At 36.4% G+C, this 27171-nt stretch overlaps 1 protein-coding gene across 1 annotated transcript in view; it reads right to left on the bottom strand.

Moving 5' to 3' along the window:
* Nucleotides 1-27171, bottom strand: part of ap3b1a (adaptor related protein complex 3 subunit beta 1a) — a 119196-nt gene that overhangs the window by 39428 nt on the left and 52597 nt on the right. Inside the window, exons 16-22 of the mRNA XM_015365489.2 lie at nt 26774-26960; nt 25562-25692; nt 24274-24406; nt 23485-23644; nt 20780-20960; nt 11641-11689; nt 9876-9985 (exon numbers count right to left, since the gene is read on the bottom strand). Of these exons, the coding sequence (XP_015220975.2) occupies nt 9876-9985; nt 11641-11689; nt 20780-20960; nt 23485-23644; nt 24274-24406; nt 25562-25692; nt 26774-26960 (951 nt within the window). The remainder of the gene's footprint in view (nt 1-9875; nt 9986-11640; nt 11690-20779; nt 20961-23484; nt 23645-24273; nt 24407-25561; nt 25693-26773; nt 26961-27171) is intronic.

Genomic DNA, 27171 nt, shown 5'->3' with positions numbered 1-27171 from the left:
TGGGGACAGTGCTTATATTTTTGTTGTGTGCATGTGTTCAAGCAATGCAGGTTGGAGTGTTTAAGATTTCTATTATTTTTTTACTATGTTTAATCATGTGAGAACAAACATGCATTTACAATGATCCTGCACATGATAAAATCACATTTATCTTGCTCAATAGTAGAAAAACAGCATCCCATGCAAGATCTGAACCTGTACAAGGTACAGTAAAACAAGATCTCTACTGCCTATTTCTCATTTATGTACTGCTTACTTCAGTACAGTCGAGTGATACTGGAATATCCCAAACTGGCTTCTCACATTCCAACTGAAAGAGAGTTGCACCTTGCTTGAGACTATTTACAGTACACCATTGATAGGAAATTCCAGTCTTCAAAGGTCAGATTCCTGAAGGTTATCTTGGTTTACATTAATACTATTTTCCTCACTGGTTTGCATTTGCAGCTGTGTATTTAGATATAATGAAGATCTGACCCGTCTTTGACTGGTGCCCGTCACAGACTAATCAGACTATTACTGAAATTGTGCAGTGCGGAAAAAACATCTAACATATGTCTGAAAGCACGCAGTCAATTTCTTTATTTTAAATCACAGTCTATCCATGTCCATTTCCCTTTATGGTTCTGTTTGAAGATATCATAAACAATGCTATGTCCCTTGCAAACTCAACAAGTCTGCCATCTCTCTCATTGCTTGACCCTGTGATTAAAATTTTCCAAAAGGGATCAAAGACTTATTTAAGGGATCAAAGAGAAATAAGTCACTGGGGATGCTAGGTCAGGGCTGTGCAATGAAGAGCTCTTAAAATCATCACAATAATTATGCACTAAAAGGAACATATTATATTCCTAAATCCTTATACAATGACAGACCGTGGCCTAGTGCTATCATGTGGCAAGATGATGCCCCAATGGATCAGTCCAAACTGTTTTTTGGCAAATGACATTCTTCACATTCGTGCGTTGCTTCTGTCCCCAGTGGACCCACACTTTAAAGCAACACCAACTGAAATGTTGAGAAGCCCGAAGCGACAACAGTTTCACGGGCCTGTCTGTTCTACACATGCCGGTAAGAATTCTCATCCATGGAGAGGGTGCTTGAAATGCTGCTATGAAAAGCATCATGTAAAGCCCCCGCCTTGTTTCTGGGACATTACTTGGGGTCCCCAGTTACTCCCTTCAACTTGTGTCATGTCCTTTTGAAACAGAAATCAAATCGTGCCGAGCACCTCAGCAGTTCATCAGGCCAGCACAAACTCATCTATCTTTAAACCGAAACTTTATGATGTTACAGACAGGTGGTGAGCTAATTAAACACCAGACGATCTTATAGCACATCTGTCTATTCTGACTACGTCTTATTTTGTGTATTAAAATACCCTCGTATTAGTCACAAACATTTTTCTGGCAGAAATATTAAATTTGAGAGAGATATTAAAGTAGCTTCTTAATTTGGATTTTTCGGCTTCATTGGTCTACTTAACTAGGCAGGGGACACTTTTTGGTCTGAGGCTGGTGTTTAACATCTATTGAGACAAGAAATGGCACTAATTGGAGACATTTGATTTTTCACTAAAACCATGTGATACTGCATGCAAAAATGAAGAAATCTAATGAAGGAACGCTGCAGTTTTTGATCAGTCTTTGTATATAGTATGGTAAAAATATATGCAAGTAAATGCATTTTAAACTTATTATGCATTTTAATTCCAGTCCTTTAAAGGCTCTGATCATTTATATTATATTAAACCACTAAGTGGTTAGAATGTGACTTAATATACAGAATTAATTTACCTAAAGCCTTCCTGTGGTTCCTGTGGTTCTAACACAAACCATGCTGTTTTTACCATGGCAACAAAAACACATTAGAAAGTCTCAATTTTGAAACAAAACTTGGTTTTCTGTGTGGGAGAAAATGGCAGCACCTGTGAATTGTGACAAAACTACAAACGTTTTAAAAATCTGACATTCATAATCAACAGCACCCTGAATTTCTGATGGTTCAAGTACGTAAACCTTCTACAAAGCATTTCCATGAATAAACAGATTACTTCTAGCATAAAAAAGGTATTGCTAATACTGCACCCCTAACCACACGCAGCTACCTCCAAAAATAATAAATTATTAATTGTGTTACATTTCAATACAACTGTGAATGACATACCAAAGGCAAATCCAACATCCACATTTAAAACTGTAAGCTTAAAACATTACATTCAGCACTCAAGAATCTTTCAAATTAAAAACAAACTTGAGATTTTAATCAATTTGTTTCCCTAAACAATTCATGCTAAAGCCAAGAGCACACATGTTCAATAATTTGAAGAATGCAGTAGAAGAAGTGTTGCCACAGTAACACGATCTACCAGGGCTCCAAATGTATTTCTGACCACAAATTTTGAACAGTGGGATATTTAATTGATTTTTTTGTCGTTTTTTTTTACCTTAGCATCTTCTAAACAGTAATTGCAAACGTGAAGTAAACAACACTTTATGACCCTGTTATCTGGATTACGCAGGTGTACAATCATTATTGAGAAAAACACAATCACCCAAGCTAAATAGTAAAAAAAAAAGCTATATTTTAGCAGAGGCAAGCTCCTCTTCTCAGTTGCTGAAACAAACATTTATCAAAGTGTCTTTTAGACAATTATTTTTCCTATTTAATTTTCTAGCTTTAGCCACACACTGCAACTTGTTTCAGGATCTCCTTGTTCACTTCCTGGCACACTGGATCTTTTTCTTAGGTCTGGATAACTTCCATGTGCTGAGTCTGCAATAATAATTCGTCAGCCTGTCAAAGTCCTTACGACACCTGTAATTGTAATGAGGCCTAACTCTTTCCAATCAATAGCCTCACACCACCGCTGAGTGAAGTGTCAAGGTGCAGTACCCCCATAAGGAAAGCGGGTTTGGAAAAGCGTCAATGCTCCATCTACAGTAGTTTATATAGTAGTAGTAGCTTTACACTGACTTATTGCTTTTGCAAGACTGATGTAGTCTATAGTGTTAGACACAGGCCAATGTTTTGATCCTCTATATATACAGTACACATGTATATAATGTGTGCATAGGAAAATGCCACTGAAAGCTCTTATTCATAAGGAAAAAAAGTCAGAAACGAAATCCTTCATCTATGTTTCCAGGAACACATGAGGCTGGGCCTGCCGTAAAATTCGGCACCTGAATCAAGACCTTTTTTGCATTACCTTTAGTTGACTAAATAGTCAATTATGCTGGACAAATAAAGGTTTAATTCCACACTGAAAGTCTAAGAATAATCTAGAGTTTGCTTTTATGCCATAAAGGCCCATGGGGGGAACGGGGGGCAAGGGCATCCATTTTTCTTGACCATCTGACACTGGAAGTGGAGGTGATGTGGTCAGCATCACGCTCCAGCCAGCCTATTACCCCTGGAAGCATTAACTCCCCAATACTGATTTGGAAAGCAGGCTGAGTGGACCTGGGAGCCATCTGGAAGAAATTGGACCAAGCTACATCACTTGTTCCTACCTGGGATTGGACCCAGGTATTTCATTTATGGCACGAATACTTGCAGTATGTATGAATAAATATGGGATGCTGTACTTTTCAAATCTATAGTGAGCGTATCATGCAATTGTTCAAAAAGGAATCCATCTTTAAAAATCAGTCTTGACCAACGATTTACAAAGACATTCATGTGACCAGAAATAGCTGCTGAATCAAGGTTTGGGAATTAGTTTAACAGCAGATAAAACTACTGAACGACAGTGTACTGCATACACAATATCCTACCGTTTCCTGTTGCGCCATATGATTCAAGCGAATGAGGGGAATGTAATTTGGACCTGAAGATTTTGCTAATGAGTCTGTGTGGAGATTATTAACTTCAAAATGGTTGATGTGAAAATGGTGAAAATAATGAAAAATACAAATTAAAATGGAATAAAATCACAACTTTCGTCAATGACAAAATGTAAAAAAGAATGCCTTTTCTGAATGCTGAGCATGTTGCATGCACTGTACATCTTTAAATTTAGTGGTCTAGTTGCTTCTACTGCCTGCCTAGCTTGCAAGCCTGGCTCCATGAATTGCTCCAGAGGAAAGGTCCACTGTCTACAAGTGCACTGCAATTCCACACTTACCGGAAGTCACATGGTATAACAGCTACTTTTAAGCTGTCCAGTCTTAATCCAATGACCTGCAGGGTTATTAGAAATTCTTTCAGAAATGTCTGATTGAAGCTTTAGCTCATCTGCTGAAGATGTGGCCAGCACGTAACTCAACAGAAACAAAAGCAGATGGTGCACAAATAGGAGCACTTGCACCAAGAAAAACGGCCACTCTCACTACTTACGAAAAACCCAGAAATCAGATCACATCGCAACAAATGAGTTGTCTGATCTTGCCCATTGAGCAAACTCCTTTAGTGGTACAACTGACAACCTGTTTGCAAAGAAAGCCTTTTGCAAATTGTTTTGTCAGCCTGCTGCAAGTTTTTTTGAAAGCTTTAAGTGTGATTGATCAAAAAAAGTCCCACCTTCCTGACACTGCATCACTAACTGAATTTCACACACAATGTTTTGGCAAAAGCGGTTTTGTAGTGCAGAAGTTTCTGAAATGAAGTGACTTGACATTGTGGAATTTTGATGCAATAACAAACATTACACTGTGATAGTCTTGTCAATAGTTTAAATAGCAATGTTCAACAGACAAAGCTTCTATACTGATGGAATGAAAGCTGCACTAGGAGGGTACACTTTCATGATGTGTTGCACATGCTACAATAGCCTGTTCCAAAACCTTAGCCTTAATTACATTCAATAATTCAAAAAAGTTAAAATATTCCTCTAGACCCAAAACTCTGTAGTCTTAATACAAAACATAACACAGATTCACATGCCATTTAGGTTTTATTGTTGCTTTTTATTACATTTCAGAATTAGTATGCCAATTGGAAAATTCTAAGAGAGACAAATTCTAGGACAGGCAAATGTAGGCTCTGTTTAGCTTCCTACTCTCCATATATGTTTATACATATACAGTTAAGAAAATTTTAGGTTCACCACTTGCACTTAAAACTGTATTTCTGCATTTGCTTGTGCCACTAGAAAAATAAAAGATGACATACAAGGAGAATCATATGGAAAGCAACTAAAAGATTAATTGATGCAATTTAAAGTTAGTATTTTATGAGAAGATACTCATACATTAGATGAAAACTATCAAATTAAACAGTTTAATTAAAGAGTTTTTAATATGTTCAAAATCTATACCTTTGCTACTGTAGGTCTATCAAAAATATTTCAAGCCAATTTGATGTTATTAAGTGCTATAACTAAATAGAAAAGGTTCACAAAATCCCACTTTGTGACCCACTGAGCAGTTGATGAGACCCAAAGCTATCTATTCATTAGATAGATCCACATTTATAAAAGCAATATCCAATTACAGAACGAGAAGATTTGTATAATAGCCTGTCGGGGCATTTTCCAAGAATAGAAAATGCTGCACATATAAGGAATATTAGGGTCACATTCTCATTTATTTGCCTTCTATCTCTATTCTTTAGCTACTAATTAATTTCTGACTGTTGGAGCGGTGTGTTCAGAGGACTTTAATATGATTCATTTGGCCTTTTACATGAAGGAAGGTTAAAGCTTATTCTATACAATTTTGAACTTGAGGTAGCACACTAGCATTGAGATATATATCCTAGTATTTTTCCTGGTTCACTAAACTGCAGTGGAAGAACTTCCATTTTTTAAAGTCATTAAATATTTCACAGAAACACATACATTTTGGTAGAACAATATAAGTAACATATTATCACCTAGTGTTTTTTTTCCCCCCGAAATAAGTTGTGAAAAAAATCAAAGTTTTGTTAAAACATGATAATACAGACATTTGTGTCTATTCCACATTTAGGAACATTATTAATTGTGACGATGTAGTTGAACTTTCAGAAATATTTACACATAAAATCCACTTGGATTGCTTACAAAAGTGTTTTAATGAAACTTTTTCTCTGAGGGCTTTTAGAAACATAATTAAAACAAAAAAATATTTTGGACACAGTTAAATCTGCAACAAAAATGTTTTTTCAGGTTGCTCATATTGTGGTTTTTTGCAAGGGGTTAATATGATACAGAAGTGAGGTGCAGTTATAAAAAAAACATAAAATCAACCCCTCTGGGAAAGGAATTAAAGAAACTGATTTACTGAAGTAAGATAAGGAGTTCTTCACACCTACAAATGTTTAAAAGGAGTTGTTTGTGCTGATTAAAAGCAAAATTGTTGTAGTTAAAACACTAATTTTCACCATCACATAATTGGAATAAACTAAATATATACAAGAGAGCTCAATATATTAACCCTCTAACGAAGCAATTTTAACTATTCAGGGTAAACAAAACCCAACTTTTTCAGGCTGCTTTACTTCCTAAACTTTTCCAGATTGAATATCTGTGAAGGCAAAATTTTAATGTATTAAAAGCCCTCTTTGAGTTAGATAGATGGATAATACTTTATTAATCCCGTAGGGAAATTGATGAAAGTTAGTCTATGTACAATGTATAACTGTGTTTTAACTGCTGTAAAACTCATTGTGACATTTATACACTTATCTGAGTTTTATGCTACAACAAAACAAGTATAATAATAATAATAATAATAATAATAATAATTGCTTACACTTATATAGCGCTTTTCTGGACACTCCACTCAAAGCACTTTACAGGCAATGGGGACTCCCCTCCACCACCACCAATGTGCAGCATCCACCTGGATGATGCGAAGGCAGCCATAGTGCGCCAGAACGCTCACCACACATCAGATATCAGTGGGGAGGAGAGCAGAGTAATGAAGCCAATTCATAGAGGAGGATTATTAGGAGGCCATGATTGGTAAGGGCCAATGGGAAACTCTTTTCGAGAAATGCCCTGGGATTTTTAATGACCACAAAGAGTCGGGACCTTGGTTTTACGTCTCATCCGAAGGACGGCGCCTGTTTACAGTATAGTGTCCCCGTCACTATACTGGGGCATTAGGACCCACATGGACCACAGGGTGAGCACCCCCTGCAAGCCTCACTAGCACCTCTTCCAGCAGCAACCTTTTTCCCAGGAGGTCTCATCCAGGTACTGACCAGGCTCACACCTGCTTAGCTTCGGTGGGTTGCCAGTTGTGAGTTGCAGAGTGATATGGCTGCTGGCCATATATCTTACTGTACCAAAGATCTCAGTCCCAGAGTTAATGTTTTATCATCTTCCTGCCCATATTACTCACCATATACACAGTAGGGTGTTATGCCCTTAGCAAGAGAGGCATTCTGTCTCTACTTTTATATTGGCTTCCTCTACTGTGATTTGTGAAGTAAATTTCAGGTTAGAGAAACAAACAAAAATTGATTAATTCCTACAGTTAAATCACACATATACAGGTAATGAACATAAAATGGAAATGCCAATATAAACTCTCTAAACAGGACCTTGGGACACCATGTGTGGCCAGCATGGCTTATACAGGCCACAACACAGTCTACCTGTATCTGGAAATCTAAGGAAAGGAGAAGCACAGAGAGAAAGTTAATCAGCTCACAACTGTTCAATGGAGGTGAAAAAAAATCTTGGGCATCTTTTCTGAATATGCCATACAAATGTTTAATTGAGTCTAGCTTAGATGACTGAGAAGGCCATGATATATGGATAACACTAGTGTCAATTTGGCAAACAACTTGGTACCGATACGGATGGTGATACAGTCATATGGAAAGACACCCCTTTGGGCAGGAACACATGGAGAAGATAATAACTCTATACATTTAAGTATCGATTAACACTGATCTTGGCTTCTAAGGGAATGAGTGCACCCAAACCCTGCCCCATAACATTACAGAACCGGTAGAACCCTTCACTACTGGAGCCAAACAGTCAGGACAGTAGAGTTATTCAGGTTTGTGCCTCATCTGCATTCAAGTGTTTGTTGAGATTATGGCTCTATATCCCAATGCCTGCGCTCTTTGCACAACTCAATTGTTGTGAACGTTGCTGCCTCACAGCACTGGGGCCCTGGCTCCAATTCCAGACCTGGGGTGGTGCGTGTGTGTGGGGTTTGTATGTTCTCCCTGTTTTTGCATGGGCTTTCTCAGGGTGGTGCTCCAGTGTCTTCCCACGGTCCAAAGACATACTGGTAGGTTAAATGGCTTCTGGGAACACTATGCTTTCAACAAACTTGGTGTCCCTCAATTATCCAGATGTTCCCATTTCTTGGCCACTACCTGTAAATCACTAGAGATGGACATACAGTAAACGTGCCAAGCAGAGACTGACCTGATATCAAAGGTAAAACACCAATGGACTGCTGGTTAATGTCATTTATGTTTAGTCAAGAAACATGCTTTAGTTTTAACACATTGAAGTATTTTTGAGTGTGGAAAAATCAACGAGTAAATGCTAAAATAAAGTTTTATCGATAACATAACTGTTTTAAGATAACGTAAAACAAACGCCCAAAACACATGTGAGTTATGCTAAAAGATGCACATTATTTTTGTTTTGTGTGACTGTATAATGACAGAAAAGCCTCTCAGGTTCAGCTACAATGTGGCTATCTACAAACATATTTTTGTATATATTTATATTCTAGTTTCATTTTTTAAATAATACAACATTGAAACATTTACACAATTGTCAAAAGAGTTATTACAATTTCACAGACTTTTTAATATACAATATCACATTTTCTTGGCAAAAATGCAGGTGCAATTAATTTGTTTTCAACTTTTTACTGCTATTTAGTTAGGGCCAAAATCATGATTGACAAATTAACACAATGACATTACCCATGAAAGAAAACTATTGTAACCTGAATCAAAATCCTGAATAATGATGACCCAAGATATGCATGTGGAATTCATTTTCATTAAGTCATGATTGTGTTATGTTCCAGTGAGATTATACAGTACCTTAGAATTGGATACAGCTTTTTGTATGTAACATAAAAGGATTAGTTTATGTGCATTACTGATAACTAATGCTTAGCACTGAACTCTTAAAAATATAACACAATGCCCCTACAAATGACAGCACTGCAGGTGAAGTTAACATTTAATAAATGAATGGCTGGAAAATGGGACAGCATTTCTCTCTCGAGAAATGAAAGATATTTTTAAACAGCTGTTTGTGAAAGAGAGCAATACAAATGACACCAGACAATATCCAATCCAGTTCCGTGAGGAAATGTGACATGTTAAGAAAACAAACCTGAAGGCTCAGAGAAAGTAACTCATTTAAAAAAAAAAAGTGTGGTGGGGCTGAGGTGAGGGAGTTTCCATGGAAATTATGTCAAAGGCAAAGCAGAAGGCACAGACAAGAAGATATCATTTCTCTTAAACCACCACCTGGCAGAAGATTTCTTTAAATGAAAAAAACAGTCATCACTGTGGAAAAGGTCAACAATCAAAAAGGTGTCTACGGTGACACCAGAACAGCGAGTGAGAAAGGGTGCAGTGAGGAGCTCTGACAAATCTGAGGATTTGGAGATGTTCAGGTGGAACATGTTATCTTCTACTTATAGTCTGAACTGTACAATCAGCCTACGGGGGGGGGGGGGAAGGTCAGCAAAGAAAAAATACTACTGAGAAGATATTCCTCAAGCAGGGTTCGGGGGGGGAATAAAATGCTGCCATTGTGTTACATGGCCAAATGAAATAACCAGAAATAAGAACACAAAATGTATACACAAAAGCCACAAAGGAAGAGGCAATCCCATAATGCTTAACTTAATGTTTGAAGACACAATTTTATTTTTTTATAAAATGTGTTGCAGGATAATGGATTTTGGTTTTAGTTTCAGCACTGCCAACACACAAACTTCGACAGATTCACTTACTTCAATGGCTGGGGAGATGCTTGTTAAAGACAGGCCTTCCAGATCTCGTGACAAACTGGGAGAAAGAACAGATGACTTGGGCGTGGCTGTGGGTACCGATACAGGAGCAACTGAAAAAGAGTAGAGCATGGATTTCCTGAGAATTTTAATAACACAGCGATCTGCGTGCCTTTGTGTGATTACAGGATAATGTACAACTCATTATTTTCATTACATTTTATATAGTACATGAGCCCAACCTAAGGTCTGCAGACTGGACCCAGTCCACATGGATGTTTTAAGGCCTTAAATCACCTGCTAATTGATAAGCCAGCCTTCATAATATTCATAATGAATCATTTTCTGTTAAACCATAGTGTTATAAGGGTTGACTTCACATGTCAAGTATACATATATGTATGCATACACATACACACATATAAATATGGTAAAGGATCATAACATGTTTTATTTGTGGGAACAAAAGAAGAGCCTTTTGAAATAACTTGGATGCTTCGGGAGAGGAGAACAGGTGAAGAACTATTTCACAGACTTTCCGAAACCATGGGAAACCTTGGCTCATCTTGGATGCGTCTGATCATAAGGGATGCTGTGAATGTTGATGGGAGTAAACTCATTGGCTGTGCAAGGTCATTCATGTAATCCTATAAGGCCGACAGAGTCACCCTGCCTTATCCACCTGTGTGACAAAGCTCTAAATTTGGTTAAATTACTAAATACACTCGGAGCACATGGACCAAACCCTTGCACATTTCAAACCTTTTCGAGGGAAACTGATTCAGAACATGTGCTTTACCACAGTGAGGTGCGTTGTCTAAATGGTGCACAAACTCTTTTTTGCCTTGTGGAGTGAAATTAGAGGGGTTTTTATCAGAAAACTGTCTAAATGACCCTGAATTCTCAGACCAGGCATGGCTGTAGGATCTGAGACTTTCTTAACACACTTGAATTACCCCAGTTTGAAGCTGCAAGGTAAAGAAAGTCATGTCTTTCACTAATGCACAGACGTAAAAGCCCTTCAGGCAAACCTAAAGACACTTAGATGAAGGAGCACTGTGTATGAAGAACTCAATCTAAATGAGAAATGTTCAAGGTTTAATTTCTTTTGACCATATGGCAAAATGAATAAACTGGCCAGGCTTGTCCTAAAAAATCTCAAGTCATATGCATTTGAAAATTGGTTGTTTTGCAAACCACTTTGTTGTTATTAGCCTGGATAAAGGATGTGTCCCTCTTCTGATGGAATTCACAATTAAAGTTTTACTCACTGCTTCTCGGTGATGAAATTGATCATTTGTAAATATTCAACATCTGAATGCTCATAGTATCTTGCACAATATACTGTATATCTGAGAAGACACTTTCTTGGTAAAGAAACTGAGCAAATCCAAGCTTGACAGGTGGCCCAAATGCATACTGTGCTATTGATCTCAGTATCACAACTTGTGCCCAACTTGAAGAGACTGGTAGCTGAGAAACAAACTCAAGAGTTCTCACTAAGAGGGTAAGTGCATTAATACTTAATGAGTCACAGAAGGGCCCCACAACTTTACCTCCCCAGAATAGTGCAGAATAGTAGTGCAGAACTAGCCATATCTGCACTACAAAAGGCAAAATTCCCAGATAAACCAGAATCTGGGCCTCCACTCAGCCAATCCCATATTAACATCAGTCCAAAAGGAGCCAAAGCCGAACTTAAATAAGAAAATCTACTGTATATTTTATTGGTGAAAGTGGTTATGTTATTTTCTTGAATACAACTCACAGTCATCCAGATCCAGTAAGGAGATTTCTTGTTTTTTCTTCTCTTCCTTCTGTAGAAAAAACACAAACTTTTGTAAGAATTATGCATAATATTTAATAATTTTTCCATCTTGATCTTTAATGCTCAAAAATATTTTCATTTTATATGAATGAAACTGCTATTATTCACAGTGAGACTAGTCAATTATTTCCACATTGAGGACTGCTTCCTGGATATCTGTTACTAGACTTATTTTCTTTGCAATCTATGCTGATGGATTGACTGTCCACTATAACCCTGATTTAAGTTCAGCTTCCCAAAACATGTGTGAAGCTTTTCTTCATGCTCATTCAATCTGAGTGAAGCAGTCATATATAAATTCCTACAAGAAACAGACAGAAGCAACTACACAGACTCTCAAGTTCTGACGTGAACATCTCGACTTGCTGCAATTAGATTTCAACAATTCAGCCATCACAATAAAGAAACAAAACGAAACAGCATGTTGGCATGATGGTCAGAGATCCAGAGGGTCAGAGACATGACGCTGAAGGGCTGATTTACTGCGATGGCTTGCCTGCCATTATTCAATGTAAGAAGTTCCCTGTTGTGCCTTAATGCTTATTATAGCATCATTAATTCTTCTCACTATAGCAGCATTCATTTTTCTCACCGTGAGCCTCCATGTGACTGACATGCAAACAACATATTAGTAGTTAAATGTATAATAAAAAAATCTGCTAAAGACACTGAGAAAAGAAAGATCCCTTGAAAAATGAAAAACTGCATGTAGAAAACCCTTGCTGAAACCAGACTTTGTCAAAAGTGTCCATTAACACTACAGCCTACAGAAAAATGGCCTGGTTAACAATTAAATACCATTTTTCTATAGTTGTACAAAGAACTTGAGGACAATCAAAAAGCTTTATGAGCTTTTTGCTCCCTTAAAATATAACTACTGCATAGAAAGCTGCTAATAAAAATATATGTAAAGAATACTCTAAATACTTAATATTTTTATATTATCAACCTTGGATGACACAGGCCGATGTCTTTTTGTCCAGGGGCACTGACTGGTTGGTGTTCCAAAGTTAGATTTTTGCACAAGGAAGAATTCAAGGCTAAGGAAAATGCACAAGATTCAAGGGTGTCCTCCATTACGGCTTAAGATGGGGAAAAAAATATAAATATGGAAGACCATCACTTGAAAATGAGCTAAAGTATGGACAGCAACCAGTGCCTCGAACCTGTATCTGCTTATTTAACCAGTGCTGTAGAACTTAAAAATGTCTCTGTTCACAGACCTTTATGCATGAACATCCACCATATGGATCTAAATAGTTCAATGGATCTAAATCTAAATGGCAACACTCTACTAGAACGGTGTCCCTACTCTCAACCTCTGATCACAAAATTAGACTAAAGCCAAGGAAAGACCTGATACAGCTTCTTAACAATATCGCAGTTTGTCTGTCTGGTTACTGGCAATGAGACACAGGTTCCCCAGTGAAGCCCTGAGTCTAACACTGGATACATTATACATTGTAGTTTATGTCCAACAACATTTAATTCTGTTCACCCAATTTTGGAATAAAGGAACACATGAAGGTTAATTTCACACTGAAAAATAGTGTACTTAATAGTGTACTTAAATACTTAAGAATTTGAACAAAAAAATAGTCAGCACAACACTGAGGTTGTGATGTTGCGGAGGCTATCATGAGATGCAACAGGAACGAAAAGGCCGCTAAGATTTAATTATTCTTCTCAAAAGTAAGCACCTGAGCACAAAAAATCAAACTGAAATATAATGAGACAGTCAGTGAAACTCGTTTTACACAAAAGCAAAAATGAAATTGCATTTAAAAGGATTTAAAGTCAGCAATGTTTGCTTTAATCCAATTACACAGTATTCTCTGTTCTGCAGATACTTATCTTCTTAAGTATGGGCTGTAGAAACACACACCCAGCGTTCAGTATGAAAATCATGTATACTCAGGTAATAAGCATGGATTTTTGAAATCTGAATACATAGTGCTTTACATACGAATGTTAAAAATACAACACAAGTTCAGAGAATTTTTCTGATAGCCTCACAGGGGTGTTTTAAACCTAAATTTCTATTATCACGTCAAATAGCAGCTTCTCCAGAACAAATATCTATTATTTAACATTTAAAAATTCACTAATCTATGTAACTATAAAAATTGGGTAGCTTTATTTAACATGCAAAAAGGAAAGTTAAACAGGTCTTTAAAAGAAAGTTACAACTTTTATGTTTTCCATTAAAAACATTACAAGGATTTCTCTATAAAGCTCTAACCATCTTTTAATATTCTCATTCCCTACAGAACAGGACAATATTGCAAACAAAACACATCAAGGGTGTAAATGACAGAAAACATACAAACAATAAGAAAGGAATTAAGCAATTGGTTAGTTAAAATAGTGATGTTTTTCTTATACCTTAAACTCATGAAACTGTGGAAAAGTGTGACAGATTTATTAGTTTCATTCTTAAATTCATACTATAAGGGAACAAATTCCAGTTGGTGCTTCTCATGCATCTTGATATATGTGAGGACTCCTTGATGGAGTCATCTTCACTAATCACTGTTCAAGTGTAAAATGACGATAATACAGACAATATCTACATTAATATTTTATAGCCCTTACCCCTTATCCCTTAACAAGTCTGTAGAAGGATGCGTCTAATAATCTAAGTAATGAAACGTTTGGCATAGCAATTGTCTGCAAACAATAATGGCTCCTTTCATTTAAAACTGTCATTAATAAGCCAAAGCATTGATAGCTGACTCCTATATACTTCTAGACATAGATCTTCCAGAAGTTCTGATATCAGGTTCTCAGCAACAACTTCTCTTGCGTGGTATATACATTAAGGATTTATCTTATTTAAAATGAGAAAACAGAAATCTTGGTTATTTATTTAACTATTTTGAGCTACATTTTGCAAATAAACACTTAAATATACGTATCAATTTAGACATTTCGCAAAGAACAGGTTGTGCCTGTTGTTGGGAAAGTAGCCAAGGTAAATAAATTTTGCAGCTCATGCAGAAAACTGCTGCTTAAGTTCCACCTGAAACAGATGACAAAACATTACTACTGTTCTAGTTACTCTGCACAGGATGCCAGTTAAATAGTAAATAGATTTTTAAAATTACCTTAAGTATAAAGTTATAAATTAATTTGAAATTCAGTCGTTTAGAATTTAACACATTCATTATTGTGTACTTTTAAGTGCATTTTAATGTTTTATACTTTAACTTTGTTCAGTTTACTATTATGCTATTATCGTGTTTGATTTATTATACCATTTCTTTGTTAAGCTTTGTGCATTTTAAGTGCTCTATATATAAAAAATAGGAGGTAGAAGTAGCAGATTAAATTTCAAAACATTTAGATAAAATTCTAAACGTCTGTCTGTTGTTATTTAATGTACACAAGTGCAGATTTCGAAAGTAGAGAGTAAAACCAAACTATAAAGACAAAATGGGAAATGCTGACATAGCAGAGACCCTAAAAAGACAACTGTTTATGTTGACATTATTTACATTTTTTAGACAATGTGGTGAAGCAATTAATTAAAAGCATATATTTTAAATCAAAGTATGTTATTTAATATGGGAATGTCCTACACTGGCAAACTGAACCTCAAGTAAACCTAAAGTAAAAAAGGAACTGAAACTTTTTACTCTTGAACACAAAACTTTACGAGGGGACCTGATACAATTTTTTAAAATCCTCAAAGGTAACCCATCTGATTTCTTCACAGAGCAAAAGAAAAATCTATATGGAAGTGCATTTAAAACAGAAATCAGGACACAGAAAATGCTTCTTTACTTTAAAGGTTGTGGGAGTGTGGAACAAGCTATTCAGCCATATTGTTCAAGCTAACACTCTGGCTTCTTTCTCCAGAATCTCATCCATCTTTCAGTTGGATGAGATCCTTGAATCAATTAACTATTAACTTCCAAACGAGTTAGATGAGTCTAATGCCCTGCTCTCATCAGTAATTTTCCTACTTACATATTTAAATTTTCCAGTGTGTGCAGCACATTGTGGGGGGTTATGAAAGCAACATTTACAGTTGTTATGAGTCCAAAAATCCATATTTCTGAATAAACAGAAGGTAATATTTGAAGATTAGGAATATTATTCCGGATATTACTAGGATTATTATTCCAAGATAATTGTTTTAGAAACAGAAAGTATTCCTACATTCCTAATAAAACCGTTTCTAAAATTGTTGCTGCAGTGCCAGGGCACCTCCTACTGAGAGAGACAAATTGATGTCTTCAATATCCTTCAGGGAACTGATCAAAACACCTTCTCTTTTGTGGAGAGAAAAAAACAGAACATTAAATGCAGTGCAGTTTGTCTCTTTATATGTAAATCTCCTTATTGAAAATGCTTAGTGAAGACACGATCCCCTCACACTCTAAGGACAGAGTTGCTCTGGAAATACTCAGTAAACAGTGAAAGATCAAGGTAGGTGAATTTGCTATGAGGCTCAGCTAACGACGTCATTATAAAAGGGAATCATAGTAACAGAATTTTACATTTTAAATATATACGATTAACTGGAACCTGGAAAATTGTTTTACTTTCAATTTTTACCATGCTGAGTTACTATTACTTAATTTTAATTATGAACCCTCTATTTTAAATGCAAGATATATGAAGTAATTATAAGTGATTTGTGATCTTAATTGCTCATAAGCCTTGTGTTTTTCTCTTTTAAGCATGACTTCTTGCACTGCTAAAATTACTTTTTTTGTGAAAAAATTCACACTGCCCTATTTTTGCAATGTAAAGCACTACAAAAATTTTAAAAATTAAAAAGGGAAGACTGTTTAGCAACAAATATAAATAGATAAATAGATTCAGACACTCATGTGCTTAACCTTTAAAAGTTGCCAAGATGTTTTATGCTTCTACTAATATGGAGAATAAAATGACATTTGAATGCAGAATGAACACTACAAACTTCACTTATGATCCTGCCTTAAATATTCATGAAGAGTGTAAGGATCTGACTGTTTGGCAAAGCAAAAACACAAAGAAAAGTGAAAAGTGTTCTATGCTTACAGCAACTAAAAAGTATTCCAGTCCCATATTCAATATGTATATTTGGATATAACTTAAATATTCTTAATTTGTTGATTGATATTGTAAGTTGCCTTGTTTTTCTGTTAACCTGACAAGGTGGGCTGGGAGTTCTGGTCAGAGTTGAGAGGGGGCAGCATAAATTGCTGTAAGTGCAGCACTTGAGTAACACTGTGTAAGAGACATCACACTAGAGGTATGAATGTCTTAATACATACAAGGCATTATGATATACCTGATGCATACATTGAAGTGTCCTACATTATTCTTTCAAACCCTGCTTGTATGTAGAATCTTGCACTGCAATGTAGAAGCTCTTAATCAGTCATTTGGCTGACATATTAAGGAATCAGACCAAACACCTAAACGTATATTGTCTCATTCACAGCACTAGCAATCCAGACAAGACATTTTCTCACCAGTTTAATAGAGCAAACCTCTACATTTCAGCTTCACCCCTTCAAGATCCTAAAAATATGAATGAAAATAAAGATATAAAGGTAGAACAAATGCCTTCACAAACACTAAGCAAAATGTATTTAAAGCAACCCGTCTGTTTGGATTACAAACTATGTCAAACTATATTACAGTCAGGTCTTGTGATTTTTTTTTTGTGAGTGTGAAATGCGATATTCACCTAAATATTATGCCAAATGGAGATAAAACGTATTCGACAAATTTTGGTGTCATGAGTATTACAAAGAATCACAAATCTTCCTGGAAGAGTACCTTCTACTCTGAGAATTATAACGTGCTTTTATTTGCTCTGGCATAGCATAACAGTAAGTCTCAGTACAACACCCTCGGTATAAAAGCATTTTAACTTATGAATGCTTTTATCTTACATACCATGCTCTCATAACCATATTTTTTTCAGGAACCATAAAATTTCACTCTGTATCTACAGACAAAGAAACCCCCCACAAAGAAGACTGTAATACAGAAAACAAACAATGAAGTTAAAACCATATCCTATCAAATATTCCCCAATCGACAATTCATCTTGGTAATAGAGATAGAACCTGGATAATGCACACAGGGCTTGAAGCGTGAGATTGAGGATTTCTCTGGCACAATGCATAATTCATGGCCCCAACCAGCAAAGTGTGTAAAATGAGAATTTCACACCGCAGCAAGAGCAATGGAGCTGCAGAGAAAAGGCAGATGAAATCGTATTTTACTGTGCAAATTTTATTTCTTAGCCTCCCTATATTTATACAACACCATCATTGACAAACCAAATGCACTGACAGATCTCCCACTGTTGCTATTGTGTTAGTACTTGAAAGGAGATCGTGTGGAAAGATATAGACAAATTGTTTCTGTATATTTTTGCTGAGGGAAGAAAAGAAAAAGAAAAGCATATGAGAATCTGAACAATTCACAGATGGTGTTACATATTTATACGTTTTATTCCGATATGTATCCAAGCCACAAATGAGTTGGATTTCAGGGGATTTCTAAATTGGAAAAATAGATCTTTGGCTGACATCCCCCCCCCCCCTTCTTTAACAAAATCACAGCAGAGGGGCTAAATAATAAATAATGTGTTTGAAAATGGAGATCACATACCCTGTCTAGATCAGTAATGCTATCAATCCTTTTATATATTACATGTTAAAAAATAGCCAGCAGAGCACAGTACACTGAAAGGCAATCCTGTTAACTGAAAAGAAAACCAAGCCCCAAGTGGTTCAAACCTCTGACACTGGTCTCATCGCAAATATAAAATTGCATTTATTTTTCTTTTGCCTTGTCAAGCTATTTATGCACGGCACCTAACAATTTGTGGTTGCCAGAAAAACATGGGCTCTCTTTGATTTAAATGTACTGAACCAAAATTGTGATATCTGTATTAGCAGTAACATCAAAAACAGTTTAGTGAACATTTATTTTGTTTGCTTTGTTATTACAGTGTTCATGAAAGACATTAAGCCTTATGCTAGTGTCAATTTGTAGGGAACACAATGTTCTGTTTTTAGGTTAGAAATTAGAACAGGTGAGGCAATCACCTTAAACGTGCTAATAAAATAAAAGCTTTCAAATGACCCTTTAAGGAGACTGACTAAATACCAGGGAAAACGAAAGTGGAAGACAGTGGAGTGGATTAATCCAGTTTAAAGCTTACATAAGAAAAGCACAACCGCACAGTTTTTATTACAATAATTATTACATTTCAAATGTGTGTTGCACATAAATGCTGGACTTCAGACTTTTTTTGCAGAAGCCATCTTCCTCCTGCATATTATTAACAGTGTGGCATAAATGATGGAATTAACACACTTCGTCGATGGAAGATGTGTCATAGATTTCAAATATGACATTACAGTAATAAAAGAAAAGATTAATTGAAACAGAGTTGCTCATGTCTTTCTTCTAATAGCTGTCACAGAGGATCAGTGCAACCAAGTGAGGGATCTTTAAAGTCCCCATTTAATGCAAGGGTCTAACTTCTATCTTGAACAAAACTGCCTGTAGTAATCTGTCTTAAAAGCACACTGACAGTCTTAAGACACTAATATTTATTAAGAAAAATACAGAAATATAATGGGTCCCTGCAGGGGATTTCTTTTTGAAAACAAAATATATGGCTGCCCCTTGTAAACTTTACTTTTCTAATCAAATCAGATTTAGATTAACTATAACACTGACATTTTTAACCCTTACTTTTTGTTTGCTGTTTGACCTCAACAGCAGTGTCCCACCAACAACAGTACAGTACCAGATGTTTGTAACCTAAGAATGTTTAGAAATAAGAGGAGGTCTTTCAATTCAGTGCTTAAGACATATAGGGTGAAACAAGCCCAGTAGAGTTTGTCCATGTCACAACTTCAGCTGCTACACAACACACTCTGTGTGATTAAGCCGTGTAGCAGCTTAATCTGGTAATTCTGAAACCAAGAATCAGCATGATGTCATTATGTATTTGTGTATGCAATAGTGAGATATTCCACAACTGTTTGATGGCGTTTTATGGATTTAAAAATCCATACATTTTGCACGTTTGAGCCTGGCTCATGTCTTCTTTGACTAGGATTCACTAAGTGGAGAGAAGCAATTTCCTTAGTGTCACCATGGGTAAATATGGAATTAGTAAGTTAAACCTTTCTCAGTTCTCACTGAGATAGTTAGCCCTTGTCCATGGCACATCTGTGTCAATAGGGTTCTATATGTTTTTATAGTGGCTTTCTTGAGCAAAGTGAGAAACAACCTGTAAAACTCAACCTCACAACATATGTGGTACAGGCTCAGCAGTAAGCAGGCCAGGACTTTTATCGTCATAGTGTTTCAGTCAGACGTTAAGAGAAAGAAGGTATTACAAATTAAAAGAAGAAAGAAAAGTTCAACCCTGATGTACAGTAATAGTAGGAGTAGTATTAGTAATCAAGGAAGGCTGGAATCTTCTCTCACAACTGTTATGCCCTCAAATTGATTCGGAATTGTCACATGCCATTTTTAACAATTTAAAGCGTATGTACAAAAACATGTTTGTCAATGAGTATGTGCCTCATAAGATGGGAATTGGTGAGCTGTCCATCTTTTCTTTCTCAAAAGTCTTTACATACAAATGTAAATACAATGTGTGTGATATTGTGTACTGTATCTTGAGAAGAGGAGTTCCGAGTCAATGTCAACTTGGGGTTCAACACCTAACTCTGACAGCTATGACTGAGCTCGGACTGTATCAGAAGATAAAGTGAAAAGATACAAAGGCTCAATGGATGCAGGAGATGTGGTCAAGGCATGAACAACACCTGTCAGTTCCAAAATAGGTAGATATAAGGAAAAAAATGAAAAATCTATATTTTAAAAATATTTGAAAGGGGAAAAAAAAACAAACTAGTATTACAGATACTAGTTTGTACATTGATAGAATGGGCTCAACCTAGAAGTGTAAAACAAACGTATTTTGAACAGAAACTGAAAAACGCATCATCACCTGTGTGCTATAGAACTATCCCTGGTGCGCCCATACAGTACACAGGGATTCAATTAGTAAAAAGCCTGTGTACAGAAGGCCTCTCACCTTGGGTTTAGCCTTGAGCTTCAGGTCGGCGCTGGAATCCGAGTCAGTGTCCAGTTCTGAGCCCGACTCAGAGCTGGAGGAGCTATCAGAGGAAGAGCTTGCCTCAGACTCCGAGGATTCAGCTTTTCTCGTTTTGGATTCTTTTTTGGTCTTTTTGTGTCTTCCGGAATCACTTTTCTCACTATAAAAAAAACAGAAATGACCATAAGTGCTTAGTGTTTGTTGAAAAAGAGCATGCTAATATCAGATCACTCCCAGAATCTTTAAAATGTCAGTTAACACCATTGTTTCCTTTTTAGATTATACAAGGGGTTTCCAAAATATGCTTACCAAAATAATATTTTTATCATGAAGAATTTGCATTGTGAAAACATTCAGAAGCTTACTTTTTATACCAGACAGAATGAGAAATTTAAGGCAAGGGTGTAGTTGCAAGGAAATTTGTATACCAATGTTGCAATACCCCAGAGATGAAAATGGCCAATAAAATGAGTGCAGCTTGTTTTCTTAAGATAAAAATAAGGGTTACACAGAATGGCAGCTTTGCACCATAAAGAAACGTGTTTTGATTTCATAAATTAAAAATACCACAAAATATTAAACAATATTAATTTACAATACTAAACAATGTAATTGTAATACAACATAATAGAATCTACACACAAAAAAGCGTTAGAAAAATGTTTGTAACATCTACATGTTGTGAACAATTGAGAAACTGCAATGAAATAGACAGGATGGATAATATTAAACATTCATCACCTTTCAAGTTACAACTGTTGGAAAACAGCTACTGATAAATTTCTATTCACAAGAGAACTAAGCACTACGTTTTGATAGCTTGATCATGAATAACTTATGAAAGAAGGTTAAAAATAACACGACCCACCCCTCGTCAGATGAAAACAAAGGTATGCAAAGTTACAAGTTTGCAGAACAACTGGAGAAATTTCTTTTTTTTTTCTTTTTGCAAAGGTAATTCAATATTCCATTATCACTTTTTTTTCTTCCATTTCAATTCTGCCACATAATGAATGTTTACCCTGCTGCCTGGAATTTCGGATGTTAATTTAATGAAAAGAATGTGATGGTAACTGGCTTTTTAACTTTGCAGTGATGAAAAGCCAGTATTAATTTAGACTACAGATTTCATTTGTTCCGAACAGGAAAAACAATATAAATCACTTTTAAAATCATTAAATCCTGACTTAAATTAATAAAGTCATAATTAGGGCATTATGCTGTGTTTGTTATGGAAGTGGCAGGGCGAGCTGCTTTAATTACTGTCTGTAATAAAAGGAGCAGAGTGCAGGCTGCCAGCCATAGCTGAGTTACAGCTGAGAACTGATCAAAGTGCCTTTACTGGAAACCACAGACAGCACTGGCCACTGGCTGCAGACGCATAGGAGACGCAGCAAACACCTACCACATCATCAGAGGTAGCACTTAGCACCCTAATTATTGAAAAATATGATTGGAATACTTGGTTCATGCTAACAGAAGCTGGTAATGGCTAATCTACAGCCATTACAAACGCAAATTTGTCGAAATTACCTTATGAATATTCCCCTTATTACACTTCGAAGAGAGTTTAATCAGATTGCTGCTGTGTTGCTGCTTGAGGAAGCAGGTATCATTGGGGGAGCGTGTCGAAGGGTGAAAAATAACAGGCGCAGATAACAGATGGAGATGAAGATTATTGATGCCATGTCAGATTGGTCACGTCTTCCACTTTAAGACTATCCCTGCATGAGCGGCAATTGGAGGCTTCGAACATATAGTAACACCTAACAAAGGTTTCTTACCAATTAAGGAACACATTGGTATTGATAAAAAAATCATTCATGTAAAAAAAAAAACAGAATATATATATATTTAAAATTGTAACAGTTTTTTCCAAAAATAGAAAGCAAGTAAAAGACTGCATCTTATAATTGGCAAAGTTTAGCAAGTTCACGCACACTTACTAATTTAATTTTAACCTGTGAGAGAAAAAAAAACTACAAGGAACACATTGGGTGTATTTCGAAAAACCCACAATACAATATATCCTTACCTTTAGTCTTTAGTGCACCCTGCACATTTAAAAAAAAAAACATCGCTGTGAATTAATGAATACTCTTGTCCATAAATGCAACAGTGGACATGACTGTGTAAAACTGGAGTGAACCATAGAGTATTAGCATCTAATTTTTTATTATTTGCTCCTTTTTAGATATGCCGATTTTAATGCATTATCATGCTGTAAAAGATGAACATTCACGACATTTCACAATGTAGACTGTTTTTCATTTCTGATGTATATAATTAGTGTTATTCAGTTAATGTAAATTTCAATTATTCATGCAATATTCGACTAACTGCAGCTAACATCTAGTCTACAGTAAAGCCATTAAGTGGTAAAAGGAGTGTTTTTTTCTTTGCTTAATGGGATAAATGGTTTTAGATGTACATTTCAAATATCCACATTACTTCTACTTTTTGAGCAACAAACAAGTCAAAATTCAAGATTTGTTTTATTTCAATAAAGCCTTATATTACATTACATTAAGGTCACAACAACACAAGTAAGGTCATCCACCTGCACTGCCTCTGCCTCTGCGTTTAACAACCAGACGTTTCTATTATTTAGAAAAGCAGATCAAGTACAGTGGGTGGGGAAATCCCGTCAAGCAGGAGAAGCTGCAGTGAAAAATGACGTTTACCTCTCATCCTCTTCCTTCTTGACTTTCTTCTTCTTCGGCGTCGTCTTCTTGTCAGAGCCGGACTGGCTGGAACTGTCTTGCTCACTGGACGAGCCGCTCTGCCCGTCCTCACTGCCGCTCTCGGCGTCCTCCTCGCTCCCCGTCCCGCTGTCAGTTTCCTCTACCAGAAGCCGAAACAGGCCGCACTTTCAGACCAGTGTGAAAACTTGAAATTTCATTACCAGCTGCCCTGAGTTCTGTTGGGAGAATTAGCTCTGTGCGTTTTTCCCTATCCTTGGTAATGTTACTGTACTGCAGGAAACTGTACTACGGAACAAGGCGAGATCTTCAAAGCTTAAAAACCTGCCAAACGGTGGCCATGAATTTTAGCAAGATATCTCCACGACACAGGATTCAATCTCCACCAACAAAGCATGATTTGTTAAATCATAAGGATACTGAACATACTGACATGCTACTAATAACCCAATGCACAGATAACTGAACACTCCAATAAGGCACTCCAACATTTTTCCAGGAACTGCGGTCAGTAGGGTTAAAAGAACATTTCAGAGGTGGATATTGGGCTGATTCTACAAGAAAAACAAGCAAAAATAGTGCACAAAAAAGCTACACACACAGATGCTTTTACTTGAACATAAATTGCTTAGTTATGGCAATTCCAGCCAATCTGCAATAAATGGGAATCAGATCTCCAATATCCTGGATACAGTTTGCCTGACACATTATGTTTTCTTGCAAATTTCATACTTCCTTTAGTTTAAAAGTAAATCCTGTTTTGACACCTACCATGGCTGCTACTGTCATCGCTGCTCTTGCCACTCCCTGAGACCTCCTCCTCCTCCTCCCCAGAATCCGAGTAGAACTTGTCACCCTGCTTGGAAGCCTTTGTTTTTCCTGCCGAAGGTGCCCATTCTTTTAACTGCACAAAGAGAAAGAAGCATGCAAGGTCACTGAAATCCAACACATAGTTTCTTTCTTGGAACTAACTATTCTTTAAGTACAAACAACTAATGCATGCCATTTGCTACCATTAGTCAATTCTATTCAGGTATACAACATTGAGGAAAACCCTTAACCATGCTTCTTAGGCATAAGTCATTCTTTCTCCCACAGTTAAGCAGCAGATATGCAGCTGGCTTTTAACTGCTAGATCTCAATTACAATTACTCAATTGGTTTATACCAATGTTCGCGCTTAGAACTGGTTACCTAAGTATTGCTAAACATCTGCATTTTGATTTTGAAAATGAAGGATTGCTTTAAACTCCTGACATATATGTTCTTATATGTTCCTGGCAAAGTATCACAGAGGTTCAGCAATGTTTTTGGTTTGAGAAAATAACCAATGTCTAGATATACATTATTTGCTTCAAAAGCATGGTCAAAGTTAAACAAAACAAAGCAGCATGCAATGGTTCTTATGTTTAAGATGCACAAGAAGTATGGGAAGAAAATATTTCAGTGTGAACAAATGATTCACAAAAAACTTAGTGTAACATTTGTAACAATGCAGTCAGGAAAAAGCCATATTGGTTATAAAACATCTCTTAATCACTTAAGGGAAAAAAAAAACACTAGACTTAAATTTCACCTGTGATTAGCTCATTACAGGAGATATAATTTTCTTTTTCATTGTCATACAATACACACTCTCACTATATAAAGTACATGATGTGAGTCTAATGACTGGGACAAAGAAGCCAGTTTTGTACACGCAGATATCATTATTTAAATAACATCCATGATGCCTCCAGGGACAGAGAATAACATTTTAAGAATAATAAAAAATTCAAGGTGAAAAACATTCAACAATGGGCATGACTGTACTCAATGTGCACTGCTAAAATGAACAGAGACCTGGTCTGGAAGATAGATTTTTTTTTTCCCAACTTGCATATTTCAGAAATGAAAAAGGGCTAAAACACTTTAATCAGCAGTTTTTTTCCCCATTAGTTTCAATTAAGTTATTCATTGAATGCACTACTCCATAAGAACCATAAAGACCATAAAGCAAGGTGCTTTGAAAGAGGTGAAATACAAAGAGTTCCATCTGGATCTAGGAAAAGTGTTCATACCGGCTCCACCACCTCTACGTTCCTGACAGACGGGTCTGGGGCCACCTCGGGCCAGTCAGACAGCTCCAGGTATCCCGCAGCTTTGGTATTAAGGGAGTGAGACAGTGTGCCAAGCTGGAAGCGATCCCTATCTATTAAAGGGGGAGAAATGAATGCAATAATAAATAACATGAGCCCAATGTCACACAGTGCAATCTTAATCAGGACTTGTAGTAATTGGCACTATATTATCTCAAATGTCATGGTATAAATACAAACTAAGGAGGCTCCTAATAGGTCAAAAAACTGATTTCAGCCCATAGATTACAATAATCTTCCCCATAATGGTCAATAAAAAAGCTAATCAGTCAGTGTGTTTAGAGGTGTTGCTCTGAAATGTAGCTTCTCTAAAAATTACTTTACTGTGAATATTAAGAATGACAGCGCAGTTAAACAATCCGCATACATGTCTTGGCACAAACTCATCCAGAATTTTAATGTTTTTTTTTTCCTGGAAACAGAGCTCGTCTCTACCTCGTTGAAGAGGGTTTCTTTTCCCCAAAAGGTAGGAATTAACATTGCAATTTATATATTTATTATGAGCCGAGCTGGAGCTCACAACCTTCGTGACCTTACTGCAATGTGCTGATGGCAGCCCTGTTATTTAAAAAAAAAGAGAGGAGGGGATACCATCTCAACAACACAAGCGTGGGGGAGAAGCAATCTGAATATTTTCTACTTCGATTCTATCCATACAAAGCTCCTGCTCCACTAAAAATAAAAATAAAACTGTTTTCTTCAGCTACATTGCACATTACATGGAAACTCAAGAATAATGATTTTAAGTGAACAAAGAATGGGATTGACACACAATTTGCATGGCCAAGGTAAAAAAAACAAATAGATCTGACCATAATTCGAATAATCTACCCCTAAATGAGTATCCCTACTTGACAATTAACAACTCTTGGTTTTTAAAATTATATGTTCACAGGGCTGATTGCAGAAAGGGGAAATTCAAAACGGATTAAAATGGGTAATAAAACCGCAGACATGAAAAAGCAGTAACTCCTCTTCTTGACTTTATTATGTGCAGTTAAAAGAAAGATAAAGAGCAAATGGCAAAGCGCTGACGGAAAATGGCCAGAATTTATAGGCCTTCCAGCTAGTGTCTACGGTAACCATTTTAATTTGGCTTTTTTTTCCTACCATTAAAACTTTATATTTCTTTACCTTTGAACGCCGACTCGAGTACGGGCGCTGGCTTTGGGGCTAGGAAGATTTTCTTTGCATACTTGCTCAAGGCTCCACTCTTTTCATTCGGCACGATCAGCTGCCTAATAAATCTTGTACGGTCCCTAATGTCATAGTTGGGATCATACTTGCCTAGATTTAATATGTACTGTGTAAGCAATTTTGTCTGGAGGAGAGAAAAAAAAGGGGGAGATGGGGGGGGAAACAAGTTGGTTATGATTATTGATAACTCTGAATAAACATATTTAAAGCAGTAATAAAAATGAATGGATATGGCAAACAAATGTTGCCCTGTTGGGAATTAGCGTTTCCAAAGCAGCAAATCGAATTCTGAAGCCAAGACACATGTCCTCTTCTGCGCTGAGTAGGTGAATGCT

The sequence above is a fragment of the Lepisosteus oculatus genome, chromosome 3 (genome assembly GCF_040954835.1).
Source record: "Lepisosteus oculatus isolate fLepOcu1 chromosome 3, fLepOcu1.hap2, whole genome shotgun sequence".
Taxonomy (NCBI): Eukaryota; Metazoa; Chordata; class Actinopteri; order Semionotiformes; family Lepisosteidae; genus Lepisosteus; species Lepisosteus oculatus.
This window is presented reverse-complemented; position numbering and strand designations above follow the sequence as displayed.